The 21966-nt window shown below is 39.1% G+C and overlaps 1 protein-coding gene across 19 annotated transcripts in view; it reads right to left on the bottom strand.

Moving 5' to 3' along the window:
• SULF2 (sulfatase 2) overlaps positions 1 to 21966 on the bottom strand; it is a 161359-nt gene that overhangs the window by 50569 nt on the left and 88824 nt on the right. For 8 of the 19 annotated variants that reach the window (XM_075768835.1, XM_075768833.1, XM_075768834.1 and 5 more), the window contains 3 exons: positions 15571 to 15752; positions 13628 to 13875; positions 7906 to 8145 (listed from right to left, as the gene is read on the bottom strand). In XM_075768835.1, coding sequence (XP_075624950.1) covers positions 7906 to 8145; positions 13628 to 13802 — 415 coding nt within the window. In that variant the 5' untranslated portion in view covers positions 13803 to 13875; positions 15571 to 15752. Of the gene's footprint in view, positions 1 to 7905; positions 8146 to 13627; positions 13876 to 15570; positions 15753 to 18000; positions 18051 to 20137; positions 20349 to 21966 lie in introns of those variants that run through there. The other 11 variants (XM_075768839.1, XM_075768828.1, XM_075768829.1 and 8 more) reach the window with 5 other exon arrangements.

The following is a 21966-nucleotide window of genomic DNA, read 5'->3' on the forward strand; positions in this document are numbered from 1 at the left end:
GAAGACCACTACTAAAAATATTAGTTAAGAAATAAAAACAATAAAGTCTGATTGAATCCAGTTAGAAGAAAAGTCCAACCTTGGTTCAATATAACCATAGAATTCCTTTCAACAAGATATTCACTGAAAGAGAAGGAATCTAGGTTCTACACTGTTTATTATCTGTACGTTTATCTTTTACTTTTGATAAAAAAAAAATTACACTTTTTTTTTTTTTTTAAATAACCAGTAAGCTCTTACAGTCCTTAAACGCATCCGTCTCAAAACCATATATAGTTCTCCCATGCATAACATACACACAAGGATGTGAAGTGGTATTATCTCTAACCTGGAAGATGAGACAAAGGTCTCAGGGCAGTACCCATGCTACTAAAACATACAAAAAGATATCACAGAATCATAGAATGATTTGGGTTGGAAGGGACCTCAAAGATCATCTAGTTCCAACCCCCCTGCTACAGGCAGGGACACCCTCCACTAGACCACGTTGCCCAAAGCCTCATCCAACCTGGTCTTGAACACTTCCAGGGATGGGGCCTCCACAACCTCTTTGGGCAACTTGTTCCAGTACCTCACCACCCTAACAGTAAAGAATTTCTTTCTAACATCTGATCTAAATCTACCCTCTTCAGCTTGAACCCATTCCCCCTTGTCCTGTCACTGCACTCCCTGATAAAGAGTCCCTCACCATAAACCACAATTAGGTCTCCCCGGAGCCTTCTTTTCTCCAGGCTGAACAATCCCAACTCTCTCAGCCTGTCCTCATAGAAGAGGTGCTCCATCCCTCTGCTCAACTTCATGGCCCTCCTCTGGACTCACTCCAACAGCTCAATGTCTTTCTTGTACTGGGGCCCCCAGAGCTGGATGCAGCACTCCAGGTGGGGTTGCACAAGAGTGCAGAATTGCACAAGAGGGGCAGAATCCATGTATCTCCAATTTAGAGACAAGGACGTTGTGTGGGACAGTGTCAAATGCCTTGCGCAAGTCCAGGTAGATGACATCTGTGGCTCTTCCCTTGTCCACCAGCGCTGTAACCCCATCATAGAAGGCCATCAAATTTGTCAGGCACGATTTGCCCTTAGTGAATGTTGGCTGTCACCAATCACCTCCTTATTTTCCATGTGCCTGAGCATAGTGTCCAGGAGGATCTGCTCCATGATCGGAGGTGAGACTGACCGGCCTGTAGTTCCCTGGGTCTTCCTTTTTTTCCTTCTTAAAAATGAGGGTTATGTTTCCCTTCTGCGAGTCAGTGGGAGCTTCGCCGGACTGCCAGGACTTCTCAAATATGATGGCGAGTGGCCTGGCCACTTCATCCGCCAGTTCCCTCAAGACCCACGGATGCAACTCATCAGGTCCCACGGACTTGTGCACCTTCAGGTTCCTTGGATATTCTCGAACCTGATCTTCTCCTACAGTGGGCGGTTCTTCACACTCCCAGTCCCTGCCTTTGTCTTCTGTGACCTGGGCAGTGTGGCTCAAGCACTTGCCAGTGAAGACTGAGGCAAAGATGTTATTGAGTACCTCAGCCTTCTCCATATCCTGGGTATATCAGGTTGCCTGTTTCATTCCGGAGGGGACCCACATTTTCTCTCATCCTCCTTTTATCACTAACATGCACTGGTCAGTCTTTGAAACCATCACTGATCATCATTAAAAGATGGGATAAAGCTTATTCTAGCTTTGAACTTTGTTTCACTAAGCTTTTCCAATGCTCACTAAATTGTGTATTGCTGCTGTACAGGGCAAGTATACAACCATGCAGGCCACACAGAACTCACATCTTTGGGCTTATAGGAAAGACAGCTTAGGAAAACTTTATTCAGTAAATTACATTACTAAATTAAATGTTATGATTTTGAAAGACTTCTGCAAAAAAAAATCAGCATTCTAGAAAAGCTAAGAAAGCAGAATGCAAGAAGATACCACAAGGACTTAAACTGCTAGCTGGATAAACAAAGAGATCTTAAATTGGAGTGCGAAGGAGGGAACAACTTCTGATTTTTAGCTGATAAGCTACCTAATATTGAACACAAATGGCACTGGAAGATGAAAAACATAGTAGGCCAATAGGTTCTTTTACTTTATAAGTACTGCCATCCTAAAAGATCTAAACTAACAAAGATTTTTAAAAAATTTTTTGTAATGTGCAAATATTCTGTTTAGCTTTTAGCTCTTTTAAATGCTATGAAATGATAATCCTATTTCTGAAGAAATATCAAGCGATGAATTACTTCTTGCTTGAAATGATAAATCAGTATGACAAAGCCGTTACACTTTAAATGCTAGAATTGGCATCGTATCAGAAGAGTACATTATAGTAGGGAGAAAGTAAAAGATGAGGTGTTTTTCACAGTCTACAACATTTTATGTTAAAAAACAGATTTAGGGGAAGAACTGAGAGAGAGGGTAAAGAAGGAAACAAAATATGACTGGAAATAAGGGAGCCATTGGCTTATTTCTGTAGCTGTGGATGCATTCATCTCAGACTCCTGGGAAGGTTTTATTGGATTGCAGGCTATCTTGTGGATTTTACTCAGTGAGTTATTCACAGAAATGCATACATTCCTCTCTTCAGGATAGTTAAAATGTGCCTTAAATAATGTAAAGCTACATGCAGAAGACAGGTGATGAAACAGTAGCTGTAGAGATAAGTTTCACTTCTACAATCCCTGCATAATCCTCAGGAGACCACAGCTCTACCTACTGTGTTCTCATTTTAAGTTATCATACATTATAATATGTTTAAAGTGATATTACTGATACTTAGAACTCGATTCATAGAAACAGAGGGAAAAGATACACACATGTTTGACTTGAAACCAACTCATAGTATAGAACTGAAGATGGAGCTGGGAAGGGGAAAAAAAAAGCCTTTAACTCACAAGGCAGGAAATCCAGAACTGTCTTTTGTTTGAAAATGCCATTCATAAGAATATTTGCAGGATATTCCAGCTCAAAAATTCACCACCATGGACCAAGATTGCCAGAAGCAGTAACATGGGCAGAGTCAGTGGATTGGGGCTATGCATCAGGACTCTTTTTACGTCCTGTCCAGCACAGATCCTTGGTTTCCTTTTGCAATAACAGCGGTCATGATATATCCACTACACCGAATCTTTCTTTCACACCATTTTCAAGTCTAATGGTCTCAAACCATCTAACAGATATAATCTGACAGACTTTGCTAAGATAATATTTCTATACAGAGAGCAAACAATCTAAGGAAACCAATTTACCTTGAGATAAATAATTCAGAAACCTGATATCCAGTTTTGAAAAGTCACCTATATGTCTTGAAGGTGAACACCGTTAACGCTTCAGTTCCTAATCGTGCAAATCACTTCTAAAAATTAAGCCTGACTCTTAAATCACTTGGTTATTATTTTTAAAAATGGCCTTCATTTCTTCATTAGCTGCAAAAGCTATCTGTCCTGCACATAGGATGTTACTCAGATTTGGATAATCTGCTTGCTTTACAGCCATGTACATGACAGAGAAGTAGTGCAGCGTGGTGTAGTGGCTAGGGCACTGGAGTGCAAATCAAAGCTTTCATCTCTTCTTAATGTTGCTCTTCACCTGGATGTGACCTTGTAGAAAGTACTTCACTATTTGTCTCTACTGGTGGCTATCCTTTGACTCTTTAGGTCATCAATTATTCCCTACCAAGCAATTACACACAGGGATCAACTTCAGTTAAATTTTTAAGTATTTCTGTAATAAAATATAGCAACCAGCAACTATTGTGGAGAACAAATTCTACAGCAGGGAACTGATAATCTAAGAATTTTTCTCCTGGCATGTATCTAGATATTAAAATCCGGTCACACGTTTTTCAGGTTCATTCCTCCTTTAACAAACATTTACCAATAGCCTTTCTCCTCTTTCTTGCAATTTAATGTTGAAATCACTTTTAAATGTCAAAGGCTCAGACAGTGAAGTGGAAAAATAATTATTTGAATGCAGTCAGCCACTGTATCTTCTTAGTCTAATATTAACGGGAGGAAATGGAAGATTGTCACTGAATTTTAATGAAGTCATTAGTTAATTATTGTAAAGCCCTGTGAAAGTGCTAAGAATGATTATTACTTTTATTCCCAAGAAAATTTTTATAATGGCAGAGACGGACCTCCCACAATGACTTTTCTCTAGGTTCAAAACACACGACACGTACAAAATGGCATTTATTAATTCTTTGCATAATTCAAGTATGGACGTACCATCAGAGTCAGATACTGACACATTACCATACAAGAAGTAGGTTTTTTCCTTTGTTAATAGGTTCATTTTAGTGAATAGGGAACTATAGGGTACTGCTCACTAGGAACAAGGATGGTAAACTAGCCCAAATGTGTACTGCATTTGCTGCATACTGAGCCACCTTAAGCCCTAACATAAATTAACTCTCAGAAAATTCACTGAAGCAAAAGTGTCCTTCTGCCAGGCTGAATTTGGCCCACCACCCCTAATTCTGTTGAATTTAATAAGATAAACATGTCTTTTCATTTCCTGACTGCAGATAAGGCTGACAAAATATTCTGGAATCAGTCACCGATTTTAAGACCTAATCATTCAGCCAGCCAGGCAAATGGAAAAGAGAAGCTTTTCTCATTAAGTAATGTCTAAGGCAAAGTTTAAATCTGTATTCCAATAAAACATCTTGGTATTTGTTGCTGCAGGACCCAAGCATGCAACAATGCATTGTGCATTTTAAAAGCTGTCTCACAGAAAGAGATGTGTATGTTCACAGAAAACAGAACCTTTTTTTCTGTAAATGTTTACACAGGAACCTTTGGCAGAGAAATTCCCTGACATTCAGAAATGTTTGTCACAGGATCTCTTTGTTTCTTTTCCATTCTAATCACCTCCTGCTCCAAGTTGAAATACTAGCATCCACTATTTTAAGTTAGTGATGATTCAGATGTTGCTTACACTGACTTTTCTAAAGATTAATTCATCAATTGACTTGGTTTGTTTACGTAAATTGTCCTTGTCTAATTTCCCACAATATGTAATAGGGCAATGATGTGAAAAGCTCTTCTAAACTGGACTGATTGCTTAATATACTGGGTTTGGGAACTTCTTGTCTACATGTAGTGGCTATGTAACGAGAACGCAGCCTCTCAGTCACTATTCATGACACTGGCCTTTTTTAGATTGTGAGACAGGTTAATGCAGAGGAAGACTTATACCCGTAACACCTAATGCCTCAATGGCTTCCACTGTAGAAGGAAAACCCATCCTTTGCATTGTCATGATATTTATTTTAATTGATCCACATAAAGTGACAGTGAACCCTATGCATGATGGTTGAAATCATGACTGTTAAAGCCCAAGACAGAACTTCCCTGGAGCTCACCCTCTTCCTTTCATCTCTGTTCTGACAAGTCTGGTGCCTAACACAGTTGGTCAAACTTTTTAAAGTGCCAAAGCTGAAAAACATAAAACTGACAACCAAGGCTGAAACTGAGAAACAATCATAGGAAAGTGGCACCTTTTCCATCTCCTATTTTTCACTTGCAACTCGTGCAGGTGAAGCCTGCACCACACTGCTCTAACTTGCCCACATACCACCGGTACGTTTCCCAAAGGTGTCAGCAGCAGCACAAGTCTGTATAGATCCAAATCACAAATGCCGCCACCACCACAGGGAAAATACTACAATGCAGAAAGAACGGTAGCCAGCAGAATCATCTTTTGCAACAGAACAAAACACCAGGAGATCACAATGGATAGAGAAGAGGGCAAGGAGAAGCGAAACAAGCAAAGAAAAACAGAGGGAAAGTTAAGTGGAGTAGGAGAGTACAATTTCTTCCTTCAAGTTTCAACAAAAGAGAAGAGAGAAGAGAAACACACAGGGAGAAGGCCTGGCTTATGAATTAAGAAAAAACCAAACTCCCTTCCAAAATAACAGCTTTCTCACTCCAAGGTTGTGAACTTAAATATAAGAGCAAGCTTCAAAAGGCTTTATTTCTCATGGCCTCTTTCTCCTCCTTCATCAAAAAAAAGGAATCAAGAAGCTAACCTGTACATTTACAGGGCAAACTAGTACTATCATGGACCTCAAAAAATTATTAAAAAAACCCCTACAAATGAACTCCTGTGCTTTCCAGATCTTCCTTTGTTCACTGCAGTCATGTTTAAGGAGGACTCCCCATTTCCGAGAAACAGTATTCATAATCTCCAAAATACTCCCCTTAGCAGGTTACTTTTGAAACTTGAGAAACTGAGTGAACAAGGTTCTAAAGTACAATTTCCTGCTATTTCTGAAGCAGGTAAACCTGATCAGATCTTTAGGAAAAAAAAAAAAGGCAAAAAAATACCTTCTTACTATTGACATCCTTCCTAGTGGATAACTCAAGACTTTAACTGGAGATCAGAAATGAACACCAGTCTCCAATAAAAGCAATTCCCATTTAAATTTGTATAATACCATATCACATTTAACTACATGAATGAGGATCTCATTTACACCTGAAGATTGCTTTGTACTTGTAAAAGTACTATTTCTGTGTGTTCCAAAAAATTTAGTTTGCAAATTAAGTAGACTAAAAATGTAATATAGATTCACTAAGATTTGGGTCTAAATTGAAACACTAAGTTAATGTAAAAATGTAAGACACATGAATAGCAGGACACTTGCTAAACATACATATACACATATATATACATACAAGTATATATAGCTACACAAGTTAGTAGAAATTGCAGGTGCTCAAAATATAGTCACTAAATATAAAAATTATTACAACAGACAAACATCAGTAAACACAAAACAAATAATCTATGAAGAACAACACATTAACCTTGGTGTGGTATTCACATGATCATTGGTATTAGTGCCAGGAATGATAAACGGAGGGAAACAGCAACCAATTCATAAGGTTTGTGCACTTCCCCTAATTTATTTATTTTCAGATTAATTCAGGTCTTTATTTTAGAAAAAGAAAACAAGGAAATTACCTATTTGTTTTAAGACTAAGACTTTGCAACAATGACATTTAAAACTCACGTGAATAGTTAGAAAGAAAATAATGACCTTGTAACAATTATTATTCAAGATTTATCCTACTTTCTGGAAGCCTCAAATACTGTAAATTCAAAGCACAAATGTATTCTATCAGTAACAACTATACTACAATATTATAGTATATATACTATAAATAACACAAATAGAACCAGATTTATGCCTGTTTCTCATGATGACAAAAGGCATTAGCAAGAAATGTAACAAAACCACTGTAACAGGGCAAGGACCTAAATCTCCTGTCTAGAGAATGCAAGAAGGAAATAGGTGTGAAACATGTGCTACACTTTCTGAAATCCTTTCTACAGGAACTTTGGTCCTAAGGAGCACTGCATGCAGAGGATCATTTGTTTCTCAGGAGTACATTTGATCTTGATGATTATTCCTCAACTTATCCTAAACACTCTTCTAGGTATGGATTGTCTAGAGAAACCAATCCAGCTGACAGCTCTGCCCCAAACCACAGAAGTAGCAGTGCCTTTGCTTGTATTCTTGATTAATATATCTGTTTTACAAAAAATTCAAATTATTAATTCCTTTCCATAGCATCTTTCTTGTCTGTTCTATGCACTTCAGTTAATTGCAGGGCAAATTCTACATGTGCTATGCCTTTGGTTCAAACATGCACATTATTTCATCCTTCCCGGCTTCTCAAAGTTTTTTTTTTTTTCTTTTTTTTTTTTTTCTTTTTTCTTTTTTTTTTCTTTTTTTTATTTCCTCAAGTAAAAGTACAAGGAAGCTAAACCTACATGCACAACTGAATCTCTGGCATTCTGCACCACTGCAGTCCATTATGAGAACAAATTAAAATATTAAAATACAGTAGACTTTGTACTAACAAGTCCAAGGAAGCTTTCAGATGGAGCCAGCCTTGATCTTACCTGTCCTGTATCCTGTGTTGTTGAGGTACACTGCAAACGTACGTATTTCATGCTGAGCCTGCCAGGACGGAGAAGAACAGTTCTCATTGTTAGTGTAAGTGTTGTGGTTGTGGACGTACTTCCCCGTAAGAATAGAGGAGCGAGATGGGCAGCACATGGGTGTTGTCACAAATGCATTGATGAAATGAGCACCTCCATGTTCCATGATCCGCCTTGTTTTATTCATCACTTGCATAGAACCTGGAAGAAGAAAACCATCTCAGAATTATTTTCTTGTTTCAGTCACAAGAGCCAGCTAAGAGCTCATGTGTTATATCACAGGCCAGAACAAAGCACAGGTAGTAAGGGCATTGAAATCTCATAGTGGACCCAAATCCGAAGAGATTATTCTCTCCCCTCTAGCAAAGTTCTTCCATTGTTTTAAGAAGGATCAAATACCAAAGTCCAAACTGAAGATTTGACTTAAACTTGTTGACATAGATCATAATGCTTCTTTAATTTCTCTCTCTTTAACCTCATAGCCTCAAGATTTACCACTGTAACTATCTGCACCATCCGTACAGCCTTTCTGGGGCCACTAGTACGGTTCCAGTAGCTGAAGGCAAGAACTAGCACAAATTAGGCTGAGACAATGTGTCCTAAGTGTGAACTTCACTTTGTGCAGCAACCCTGACCAAAATTTGTACACTCCTTAAGCATGGTTCTCTGGAGATTATTTAGTCCAATCCTCTGCTCAAGCATGGTCTGCTAGAGTTGTTCTCTAGATAGAATGTTCTTCTTCCTAATGTGAGGTATTAGCAGGTATTGACTTCTGGAACTTTCATTGAACCAAAGACAAAGTAAAGCCCTCTAATTTATTTCCATAACCAGCCCACAGATTTCTATCTATCCACTTGATCCACGTTGATAATAGCGTTACCTAAAACTCCCTAAATTTTCTTAGGCTTGGTTCTGCAGAATCAGATTTTTAGATAACTACCTGGGACAGATAACACCGTGTAGTTTATAACCATCATCTAAAAACAAACAAGCCAGTTTAACTGGCAGGGACTTGGATGAATTGAGGTAACGGGAGTAAAAGTCTTTTTGCCAACTATTACTAAAAGCCACTCTGCTGCAAAATGGCTGTTCTGTTTCCTATTTAAGACAAGGCTTTGGACAAAGACTGGATTCTCTACCATAGACATCCACCTAGCTAAATCTGGATCCATATCAGAGTTCTTCCTACACACAGAAAGACCAAGGGTCAGAAGAAAAAAAGACATCATCTATCAGTGCCTGATAGTTAAAACTGCATCAGAGTGAGTTATAATGGGAAGAATTCCCATTTCCCAAAGAACCTGTAATGATACCTGTCATCAGCATGACCTCGCAAAGGAGAGTAAACCTTTCCATCACCAACCCTCCCTTCTTGTTATGAGCAGAGAAAGCCAACAGACAACATGGAGATGAAGGTATGGGTTCATGCTGGAGTAGGGTTGGGGCTAACTTACCCAAGATTGAGTTGGATTAATAGTTCAGCTTTAATCAATGCATCCTGTAGCCATTTGGCATGAACTGTATGTTGTTGCTGTCAATAATGGGTTTAGGTTTCTTCTATGTTGTTTAGGCAGGGATTTCATTATGAAATTGCAACAGTAAGCAGATTTGATACAGGGCACATTGATATAACCAGGAGTCAAAATCTAGAGGGAAAATGGTCATAAACCACATACAAAATCTGACTCTCTGGGACCATGAAGGAAGGTTAATTGCTACTGTAGATCATTTCACCTAAAAATTGCCATGGTATTAGTTTTCTTGAAATAATTTTGTGGGAATTAATATTAAAAAATATTTAAAAATCTGATTGTGTATTCCTCAGGTCAGAGCACATTTCTGTCACATCACTTTATGACAAGAACCAAGGCAGGTTATTGCACTCCCCCTTTAGAACTTGCTAAACTTCACATATCAAAAGTAAGTTTCTGAAGAAAGCAAGATTATTTGTTTTCATAACTGTGGGATAAGTGTTAGTGCTCAAAGGCACTAACAAGACAGCTAACAATTATAACAGTCAATTATACATTATGTGAGCCTGAACACTGTGGATGTTTCCTCTGTGTTGTCTTATGAGCTAGCCCAAGCATAAACAGGCAGACCAAAGAATGTTTTGTCATCCTGATATTAAAATACAATTTAACAACCCCTTCAAATGACAGAGGCATCTGTGCATAAATAACAGTACATGTTAAGACTCCCCTTGGGGACAGTAACCTCCTTTAATAAAACTGCTGTAATGACAAGGCCCTATATATCAACAGTCTTTAATACAAAAACATATGATCTAATCTGCTTCCCCAGCTTGAAAACTAATACAGAGTGACAGATCAGTGGAAGGTAAAAATCCAGCATACTCTTCTGTACAATCCTAAATAGGCCAGCTTTAAATATTTTAAACAGCATTAAACCAGCCAACCAAAACTTATTTTCTTCAGCTTGCCTGCAATACAAACATAGAATTGTATGTAGAAAAAGTAGGAATTGATCTTTCTGTGGCAGAAGATTAGTTATGTATTAATCAGCAACTGAAACCTCACAAATCACTTTTGGAGCTGGAAAACCTTCTGGGGTTTCATTAGTGGACGTACCAAGGGAAGTCATGCTTTGAAGTGTCAATATTTAATTGATAAAATGTTCTGTTACCTAAAACCACTGATAATAAATAAAAATGATTTAGTAGTTAAATGTGAAATTTCTAAGCTATTTTTAAAAATATCCATTGGACTACTGTAAAAATACGAAAGTTTAATCAATTTGATGCATTCATGCTGCTCACTGAACAAAGCGAAGCAAAACCAAGGCTGAAATTCCACTTGAAATTTGTGTGGTATCCCTAACTTTGCTTAGTGTGTCTTCACAGTTCACTTCGGGGACAAGGCTGATATTTTGACTAATATTAATGGAGAATACATACCAGTTGTTTATGAAATAATATTGACTTTCTCATTAGTTGAGTTTTCTTGTCAGAGTTTTAGGGAACTCCAGCTGTTGAAGAACTTGTACGAAGTCCCAAGTGACTTAGTCTACAGTGAAGCACAATTTAAGAAGTGGTATCCATACACAGATAAGTTAACTGAACCCCAGAATGTTAATTGTCTCCTAATGCCTTTTATTTTTATCCTATTTGAACCTCATTAGACACCATTTTCACTCTTCATTTCCTTTTTTTTTTTCCTTATATTTAATTTCAACAAAACTCTAATCTCCATGTATGATTACTAAGAAAAATTATCTTCCATGCCACTTTTGTAGTTTTTCAGAGGAAGACTTAGGAACATACAAATCACCTCTCACTCAGATTTCTCTAACGTGGCTGAAATATCTTCTAAATAATCAGATCTTTCTCCAGCTATGAGATAATGGAATAAGCTGGTTTGTCAAACCACAGCAATATGGTAGGCAAACCTAATTAAACTGGAGATGCTGAGTCTATCACACAGGGGACATCAGCATTACACTAACTTGGACTTAAATGGCTCCAATGGAAAAAAAAAAAGTCGTTGTTTCTAATTAATTCTTTCTCCTTGTCAGTATATTCCTCCTCTTTCTATTCTGCTTGTCAGTACAACTCTTTTGATTAGACAGTCAACTGAGTGTGTATGTTTCAGTAGTTCTTGGGGCTCTCATTTGTCTTCTCCCATTTGTATCCATTACAATTTACACTTGTTCTTCTTTGACCTGGAGATTCTGCATCCTTTTCATCAGGCCCTTATCAGTCTTTTCCTTTCTTCAATACAAGGCTGAGGTTTGGTTTCCCAAGTAAAAATGATGATTAACAGTAGTGCAAATTAAAGAGAGAGAAAAAAAAAAAAAAAGTTGTACTCCCTTCCTGAAAGGACAATGTTCTCTTTCTGGTAAATTCCACCTGCTACTGGTACATTGTTAAATCTATCTTAAACTAAATAAAGGAAAGGCTGGTAAGAGCACTTGAGATTGTGTTGTCTTCCCTTTTGCCTCAAAAGCAGCCACAAAAGAACAATGAAAACTACAACACCAATCAGTTGCAGAATATTCTTAGAAACAGATGAAATCTTAGTTATGCACAGCCTTCTCTGCTACACTTTCATAGCTTCCAAGTTTTCCTTAGCTTTTTCTTTTTTAATTCACATCTTGTTTTCATCTTTCTTAAATATATTAACCACAATCCCCACAAATGGCAATTTTGATTAACTTGGACAGCTCACCAGACAATAGACAAGAATAAAAATTAATTCAAACAAATATTGGGTCTCACAAAGCCATTAGCGGCAAATGGCGAATATAAAATCTCAGCTTCATCAAATGGATTTTCCTTAGTTAGATCCTAATTTGTGTGGACACATGCCCATTATGCTTGAAATTGGAAAGCATCAGATTATCAGAGAAGAGAAATATACTACCCAAAGGACTTAGACAATTGCATCAGAAACAAGTAGGCTAGCATAAAATAGAAGATGATAAATTTTTTAGGACCACCTTCTGAGCCTGCGAGATAATGTACTTAGGTTCTTTTGGATATACATTATTGAAACTGCTTTATTTGTGATCCAAATAACCATTTAAAAAAAAGTGACAACTACAACAACAAATAATCTTCTGATGCTACTAATTTGAATTACATTTATATTTGGTGGGGTTACTGCCATAGCAGGCTTTCTCACCACCTTTGAGAAGAATGCGATATCTATGATATGCAGTCATGCAGTAACACTGATTAAAAGGAAGCATCTGTAAGAACACTGCCATGTTGCTATGATTAACTTCTCAACTAGATGAGTAAGTGTATAAGTAATACAAGTTGATTAACTTCACTATTGTGTTCTGTTTCTTCCGTGAGGTCTGTTTTCCAATTTTTCCTATCCATACTAGAAATTTGATGCAACTGTCAAAAAAACCCCACCAGACCACACAGACACAAGCTCTTGTCTTTCAGATGATCCAGGCTTTATACTCACTTAAAAGCATATTTCTAATGCAAATTGATTAATGTAAACTGGTTTGTGTTAATCACTTCTCCTAACTACAGACAACATTTGGTAAATATAAGCTTGTTCAGGTAACAGAACAAACCCCAAACTCTGTCAGTTAATTCATTATTCCAAATCATTAGGCAAAGCATGTGTTTAATCTTCATCTCCTTTCTTTAACAATTAACATAGCGTTGATTAACACAAGAGAACCTTTTCATACTAAATGATTTTGGTCAGTAATTAAGTATACATCTAAATGGACAATTCCAAGAATAGCAGGACTATGTTAAGCAACATTTAAGTAATTAAAATTAAAATTGTATATGAAATGAATGTCTGCAATTACACACTAAAAATTGGGTAATTACATGGTGCAATAATCAGTTATGAATTTAAACCTACCGCTTTGGCATGTAGCTTCCCAGGTGATACTTACAATTGCCAGAAGCATAATTTAGGTGTGTAGATGAAGACAGATAGGCAGGAATCTTGTATTTCCACAGAAACGGGAAGTTTGACATTCTAAGTTGAGACTAACTTCTGCTGTCCTTGAATGGCACGCAGACAGAAAGTATTTTCTACATAAAGATAGGTTTAAACTTTTGCTACTTGTTCTTCCTATCATTTTTCACACTGAAAAAAATTTAATTATTTTGAAGGCAAGATTCTAGCTTTAAGGAAAAGCAATATCATACTTGCTAGCTAAAATTCTCTTTCTGTTGAGCTCTTACCAAGTTCTACATCCTGATCATCAGTAAGAACAAGGATGATGTTTGGGCGGATGTTTCTACGGTCTCTTTGAAATCTTCCCTTCAGACGTTGATTTAACAGGAAAGCTGAACTTCCATCCAACAGTGATAAAACAGTCATCATGAATAATCCAAGGACAATACTGTGCTGTGCCATATTGTGCTGATTTAGTGTTCCCTCTGAACAAGGTAGGTTAATGGCTTCTATTTCTTTTTTGTTTGCAGGTCTCCTATAAGGGAGAGGGAAACAAATGCTTACTTATACTTTGACACCCCCCCAGCCCTCCAAGGAACAGCAAGGTTCTCTCCAAAGAAGTAAAAAGCAATATACTTGAAATAAGCCAACTTCCAAGGGGAAAAAAACAAAACAAAACAAAAAAACCACAAACAAAACCAAACAACAAAGCCATTGAATGTTTTTCTCATGCCAGCTAGAAGCAGAAACTTGAAAAATTCACAGTTCATAAGCTGTTACCAACTTAGGCAATGAAGTTTCACTCTATGCTGAAATTTGGCAGCAAGTTCAAGGATTTAGCAGGGTATCAAACTCTTACTTTTGCTTTGATACATATAAAAAGCAATCTTCTTCCTTAAGGTTCTGCGATGTTTTGAGATGACATTTTTGTTTACTGCATCAAAAATACAGATGTTGAAGAAAAAACTCCCACGTCTATCCATATTTTTAAACAGAACTGTCGTAAAATTTACTGAGTTAACAACACATTTGCAAATTCATAGAGGATCCTCAGATAGAAGACTTGTTATACACTGATTTATCTTACAAATTTCATTAAAGAGCAGAGCTGCGAGATCTTGGAACTATGGTATGATACTGTTTGAAGTCTACTGCAGCTTTGATGTTAGTGTGATATCCCTTCAGCATTTCTGTTGGTTTGCAAGATTATTTTTTTGAGAAGTATCATTATTATTAATGAATACATTTGGAGGCCCATTACTGCGAATGTTCGGGAATGGATGCACCAAAATGATTTGTACTGCCTATGATTTCTCTCCATCACAAATGTTTGCAAAGCAGAGCGTATTTACCTGGTACTGCTCCTGTTAATGAACCAAGAAAAAATTCTTAGCAATTCCTACCAGGAGAAATTCCAAAAAATGAGTAAGAATGCCAAAGAATGTTTGAAATCATAGTTTTGTTCAGTGATCTTCTGATATAAAGGGATTTTCTCTTGCTTACCAAAGTCAAAATAACAGTATGAAACTATATTGAAAATATCAAATACTAATTATTTCATCAGATCCAGTGATCAACGTGTCAGTTTTTGACGAATTCCCTACTTGCTGCCTTCCTTTTCCTGGACTGGTGCCAATGATCTTTTGTAATGCAGTGAAAAAAATCAATTAAAAATGACACAAGGGAGACTATTTGCTTTTTGTAAAGACCAGAAATGCCTGAGTAGAAAGAACCCAGCACAGTGTATTTTACCCAGAGAAATATATTGGCTTTTCTGTCCCTAAAGCCACTTGGGAAAACAGTTTTTCCTCCAGCAGATTATTTCATAGCCACATTATTACTTCATCTCTGTCAGCGCCTGTTCTTTGAGATAAACGTTGATTAAGAAAGTTCTCATGCAATAGCAAAACCACTGGTCTGAAAAATTATACTCGGCTTCTATGCTTATTTAAGAAACGCATATTGAATTTTCATATAAGTCAACAGATACGTAGGTATAGTATGATGCAATATTTATTAAGGCTGCTTTCCAAAAATGTACACTAATAGGGTTTTGAGGAAATGAAAAATCCTTCTTCCTTAATAGTCTCCCCAGTGAGTTTCACAAGCAGGTGACATTAACTTTTTTCATAGAAACTAAAAATTGACTTTAAATATCTTAGCACTTGTTCCAATGGGTAGGGAAAGAGAAAAGTCCAACTTCCTCAGTTTACAGATACAGCTTTAGTACCGCTGCTGCTGCTCAGAGAGTTGCCAGGCTATGGCAGAAGGAACACCAACAAGTCCTATCAATTTTCATTCCTTGTACTCAGAATTCCATCTGCAGCAGTACAACTGGGAAGAATCATGTCAGATTCAATGTGTTGCTACTATCCAGAGTAGTCAAAAGCAGCTTGAGAGGCAAGCCTGGATCTGTTTCAAAAGGGGAGGGAAAAAAAAAGTTAGTTCAGCAGGCATATATTCCTGGACACCAGCTTTTTGGGGGAGTGGTAGAGAAATGGCTTATGCTCTTCAGAAATGACTCATATGTACTTCTGTTTAAAAAAAACCCAAACAACAAACTCACAGCATAGATGTTTTCATTACACACAAACATTTTTCTGAAGGTCTAAAAGTTAATGTGGTTTTTTTCAGCTCTATGCTAGCCAATAGCTTCTCAGAATAATAGCATTTGCTGACTTTTCTTGCAGCATTTAGAAGGCTGTTCATTCTTGTTATATCTGCTCATAACTACATTCACTGTAGATATTGTGCATGTAACAGTCTTCATGACATTTTTCTCACTTCTTTTAAACAAATGCATGGAAGTAACCTCATGACCTCATTGCCTTTCTCCCCTCAGCCTCTCTTTTCCTCACAGTTTATTGCCCCTCACTCACTCCATTGAGTTGGGGATAACTTCTATTTTTAGATACAGAGCTGCTTATCTATCTATAAAATACTTAATGTGTTTGGGGATGTACATAAACTGCTATTCCACAGCTATTTTATCCACACTTGTATATTTATGGTTAAAAGAACTAGTTATCTTCGAGAGGATACTGCGAGTGGAGGAGAGAATTTCACGTCAAGTACAACAGGCATCTCCTACCAAACCTGTTATCTCTTTCTCAACCCCCTCCTCGGTGAAGATTTTTCAACTATTCTGATGTGCTACGTTCCTATTATTATCAGGGTAAGTACTGCTGGGAACCAACTAATAGTATGTAATTATGTGCAAAATTCATACCAATAACTAGGTAAGAAAATTAAAGTAATTTTAGAAAATAACCTATTTCTTGAAGTACGTATTCATAAGAGACAGACATGCCACAACTAACAGCATATACGCAGTAAAATCTAAAAGCCAGTTTTAAATAGTTCTCAGAATAGCAACAGAAAAGTCTCTCACATAGATTGCCAGTGGTCAAATATAGATTGATTTTTTTTTTTAACCCTTAGTCCTCAGTGAACTTCAGGGAAGAAATATGACATAAAGTCTCTATTAACAGTTCCTTCCTCATTTCTGCCAACAAGTTTAATCTGTAACTCATAGATAAAGCCACAAGAGTTCCGCAGCGGTGCCCCAATCTGCCTTCACTTTTAATATAACACCCTCTCCAACAATGCATTTTGATCTGAGTGGTACAGATGGTCCACTGCTGTTATGTGTCTTTGCAGGCCATCCTCCAATATTAAAGATGCTTAATCTGTAGTGGCTCTCGTGAGAATTAGGTACATCTCTCATTTCCTCCCAGATTACACATATGAACTTGACAAGTCTAGTCACTGCTGTTTTCTATTTGGGAAAGTGCTATCAGAAATTTATGAAATCTTCTTCAGCTGGGGCATCTAGCTGAGCTTTATTTAGCCTATGAAACCTCCTAGCAGGCTGCTGTAGAGAAAGTCTAGTCCTCTTATTTTCTATGGTTTACGGTCGAGTTTAACAAGTCCCTGACTCCCTTCATAGCCTGAATTAGATACAGCTGCCTCTTTTTGTTCTTAACTCCTGCTAGTAGGGGAATGAGAATAGAGCCAAACTTAATTCTCCTGTGTGACAACACAGAACATTACACTAAGTCACATTATAAATGTTGAAGAGATAATGCCCGACTTCAGTACATTTATTCTATTTATAAAAGAACGAAGCCAAGTTCTGTTTCCAAGTAGCATTTACACTAAGGAAAGGCTTCTTTTTAATACTGCCCTCAGTAATTAATGTCACTTCTACTGCAGCACAGGCAGGATGCACAGGGATGACCGGTGTCAGTTCTCTCCCCAGATAGTATTTTTAACATGCTATTGATTAGCACTGCTTGGCACAGATGTAACAGGCACTGCGTGCAAAACTAGTGACAGTGCCTTACACAGACTGGCACTCCCAACCTTGCTAACGCAAGTCTTACCACAACTCTCCCATGCGTAAGCCCAGTGTAACTTCACTGAAGTCAAATAATTAAGTTATTCCAATACAATCAAGTAGCATCTGACTCTTCCTGAAACAGAAGAGGTACACACACGTAACAAAGTAATTCTTGAATCAAATACATAACCCAATCGTGCTTCGAACCTACTTCTAGAAAGCTCTTTCCAGTTACGTTTACAGTAACTGATTTTTTTTTTTAAAATAAGTATACTACAAAACACTAAATACAGAATTTGTATGGCAAGCTCAACTCACCCAGCAGCCACCACAGAACAGGGTAACAGCATGTAAGCCACACAGTGGAACTGCACAACAAGGGAAAACTGGTTAGCAAGCAGTAATGCACACCTGCTCTAAATCGGGCTGGAGCCAATACCAGGTGTATTATTTAAGCAGACTGAGGTGTGCTCTTTGTCCAGTGTTTAAATTCATTGAAATACATGCTGCTGGAGCCATTCCCTAGCAACCAACCCAATTAAAACCACTTTGCCAGTTAAATGGATTCAGCGGTGCTGCTGTTCTTTTAACTCTTGAGTCACTCCTATACATCTAGGTTTGGTTATAACAACTCTTTTTTCACTGAAGCTGTCAGCCATCACTTGAAACCATTATATTTTGCTTGTAAGAAATAAACTCATTTTTATCTGCAGATTGGGAAGAATCTTGTTTGCAATCAAACAAGGTTCTCAGGGGAAGGCTAGTATCAACATTACTGCTGTAATCTAACAACATGCTGTGTTTTCTTACAGTTTTATACTTTCGGATTTTTTTCCCCCAGATAGTAAAAAATTTTAGAGAAAGTACAAAATCAAACCCCAAGTGCTAAATGTGACTGTCGTAGACTACAGTTATGCTGATTCTCCTACACAAACTATGGCTAAAATATTTTTATTTGCAAGTATCTACCATTTCTTCAGAAGAAGTCAGGAATAGAGCTTCCAGACATTACAGCACTGAATTACTATTCAGATGTGTTCTTCTGACTAGCTTTCCTTATGCTGATGAACTCTATACCAAAGCTAACTACTTATCACAGGGAAGCTTACTTGCGTCACAGAATCTCTTCCCTATTCCGTAACTTTATTTTAAATAAAATTGAACTATAAATTAGTTATAGTTTTCCCTAGGACCTGATATTTTAAACAGTGTTTTAAACATCACAATACACTTTCCATGAATCCATGCTATTCCTTGGGTTCACTGCTTGCATGATATTATTACAGCTTCCCAGTAATACATACAAAATTAGTTAGTCCTCAGGTTAAATTGCTATTTGGATCCCCAAATCCACAAAAATAAACACGCTTTTCTGCACCACATGCAATGATAACCCAATAACAACTTGAAAGAGATTAAGAATTATTTCCCTATTATATTTATTATCTTCACATATTTATAAATAATTAAGATACACAGTCTTTGACTTTAAAGATAATTGTATTAGCTTGTATTAAGTACAGTAGTAACCACAGACTTCCACTTCTGAAAACACCAGAAAGGAATGAATGCAAGTGCTTTAAGATAGAAAAAGTAGGCAAGAACAGTTAACCACTACACAAATACATCCTATCAAGTAAACAGAATTTTTTGTAGCCGCATACAGAAAAAAACACGCCGTGTATATCTACACGCAAACACATACAGACATTCAGATACACACATTACCCGGATGCGCACAGGAATTTGCTAAATAAGAAGCTAAGTGCTACGGCATCAGTTGTCTTCGGAAACTCTTTTGCGCGCAGCCCCGGCGCGGCTGCCTCTCAGCCGCCACGGGGAAACAGCCAGCCCGGGCAGGGCCATACCCTCTCCTCCCCCGCGCAAGGGGCCGCGGCCCGACACCGCCCCCCCGCCCCCAGCAGGGTTCATCACTACCGGGCTGGCACCGAGCGCCCAGCCCGCCGTGCCAGGGCAGGCGGCAGCCTCAAGGCCGGGAGGGCCGAAGGGCGGTGGCGCTCCGGGGGGAGCTCCCGCCGCACCAGACGGGGCTGGCCAGGGACGGCGGGGGCGCAGCCATCCCGACGACGGGACCGCATCGCATCGCCTCCAGCCTCCGCCGGTCCAGCATCCACCCGCCCGCTCTCCCAGCCCCAAGCCCCCTTTCTCGTAACACCTCACTCAACTTCCAGCCCCGCCCGTTACCTATGCAGCAGGAGCGCGGCCAGACCTGCTCGCTGCTTGCTGCATTAGACCCTCCGCCCAGGCTCCCCGCTATGGCAGCCTGGCTTGGCCTCCGGGAGCCCCCAGATGCGAGGGCACCGCCGCCCAGCTGCTCCCAGACTCCGCGCCGTCCCTACTTGGGGAGACGGGCGGGAAGGGAGAGCTCCAGCCATCCCTTCCAGCGCTCCCTGCGCGGGCAGCACAGCAGCAGCCGCCGCCGCCGCACACTCACCGCGGAGCTGGCGCTCAGCCGCGCCGTGCTACGGCTGGTGCTCTCACAGCCCGCCTGCGGAGCCCGGCGCCCGGCGGGGAGGAGAAGCGCATCCTCTGGCCGTGGCGCCGGGCAGCAACCAAAGCCCGTTTCCCGAACAAGCGCTTAGAGGAAGCGCTCGGGCGGGCGCTGCCCCCCCTCTTCTTCCTCCTCTCCCTTCTTCTCCTTTTCCCGTTTAAAAAGTTCATTTACCTCGAGGATCCTCCTCCCAGGATTGACGCAATGCCCCGGCGGCGCGCAGAGAGGAAACCTGTTCCACCAGCCCCCGGCTCGTTCAAAGTCCGGCGGCAGCACCGCGGGCTGCGGTTCTGCCCTCCGGCAGGACGCGGAGGGGCGCAGCTCCGCACCTCAGCGCGCACGGGGGCAGCGGGTCGGCCGCAGAGGCAGCCCCCCTCCGAGGGGAAAGGGCCGATGCTGAGCTGCCGCTGGGTGCACAAAGCCTTTATAAGCAGAGGGGGGAGTCCAGTGAGGGGTGGGGAGAGTGAATTAATTGCCCCTCGTATTTTACGCTGCTCTTGTCTCCGATCGCTAAGGTCTGCCGAGCTCAGTCAGGGCCCGTGCTGCTGGGCAAGGGAGGGAGGCAGCAGGCTCCAAAGGGGCTGAGGTGGGGCCTGGGGCCCTGCACCGAGACACCTGTGGAAGGAAAGCCCGATGCATTGATCACAGACCCCGTTTCAACTTACGCAGTTGAAATTAAAAGACCCAATATTCATTAGTAATTTAGAAAAGTTTAATCAAGCTCATCAAGGTAGGGACTGTGTTTACAGCAGGTGCCAATCTACACTACTTGGAACAAGTTACATTCTACTCCCGGAACTTAACTGTGTTTAGACAAATATCAAAATATGTAATATCTTCAGTGGATTATTTAAGGACCTCTTAAAAACATATATTGGTACGTTAATATGTTAAAAAAATATAACAGTATAACATTTTCTTCTAGCTTTCCCATGCTGATAGTGTCACACATTCAATACAGGTTACCTCAGAACTTCCTGACACTTATGATTACATCTAATACTGAATGATCCATGGAACAGGCCATAGATCACAAATTCCAGTGTATCTAAGTTTTTATTTTGAATCTGTATCTTTAAAATATGCATTAGAAAAACACACATCTGAGAATAAGAACTTTATGCCACTATTTTTATCATAAATTGATGCTACAGTGAAAATGGTCTAGGTGACTGAAAATGGACAGGAGATATATATATATAGTTTTCCTGTGCAAGAACATCAATCAATGGAAGAGGAGGAGTAAGAAACAGATTAGAAAAGATTCTATCATTTCCCTACTCAAGTCAAAATACACACTTGTACAGCTGCAGAAACAGTGAGGAAATATGATGGTTTGTGCAAATGCTACAAGATGATGACTAGCTGTAGTTTTAAGGAAAAAAGCCAGAGCAGAAGAGATTTACAGAAAGAACTATAGAGTTCTAGAAGGAAGTATTTGGAAAAGAAATGCAATATATATATTATCTTATATATACACACTTCTGTTTCATCCATGATTTATTTGGATTTTTGCTTTAAAACAAGTATTGCCTCCAATGACCAAATTTGGACTTTGCTGGAGAAGGCTAACGATCTTGAACCTTTTTTCATTGTTGGCTACATTCTTGGTTACACACAGATTTGACCCTAAAACAGCAAAAAATTAAATGGCACAAGTCCTCCAAATACAGGTATGTCACTGCTAAGGTACCAAGCGTCTTCCTGTATTGACAGGAATAAACAATACAAACGAAGCACTTTATGTCAGTACAACTGCGTCCACACTAGGG

This window comes from Balearica regulorum, chromosome 16 (genome assembly GCF_011004875.1).
Source record: "Balearica regulorum gibbericeps isolate bBalReg1 chromosome 16, bBalReg1.pri, whole genome shotgun sequence".
NCBI lineage: Eukaryota > Metazoa > Chordata > Aves > Gruiformes > Gruidae > Balearica > Balearica regulorum.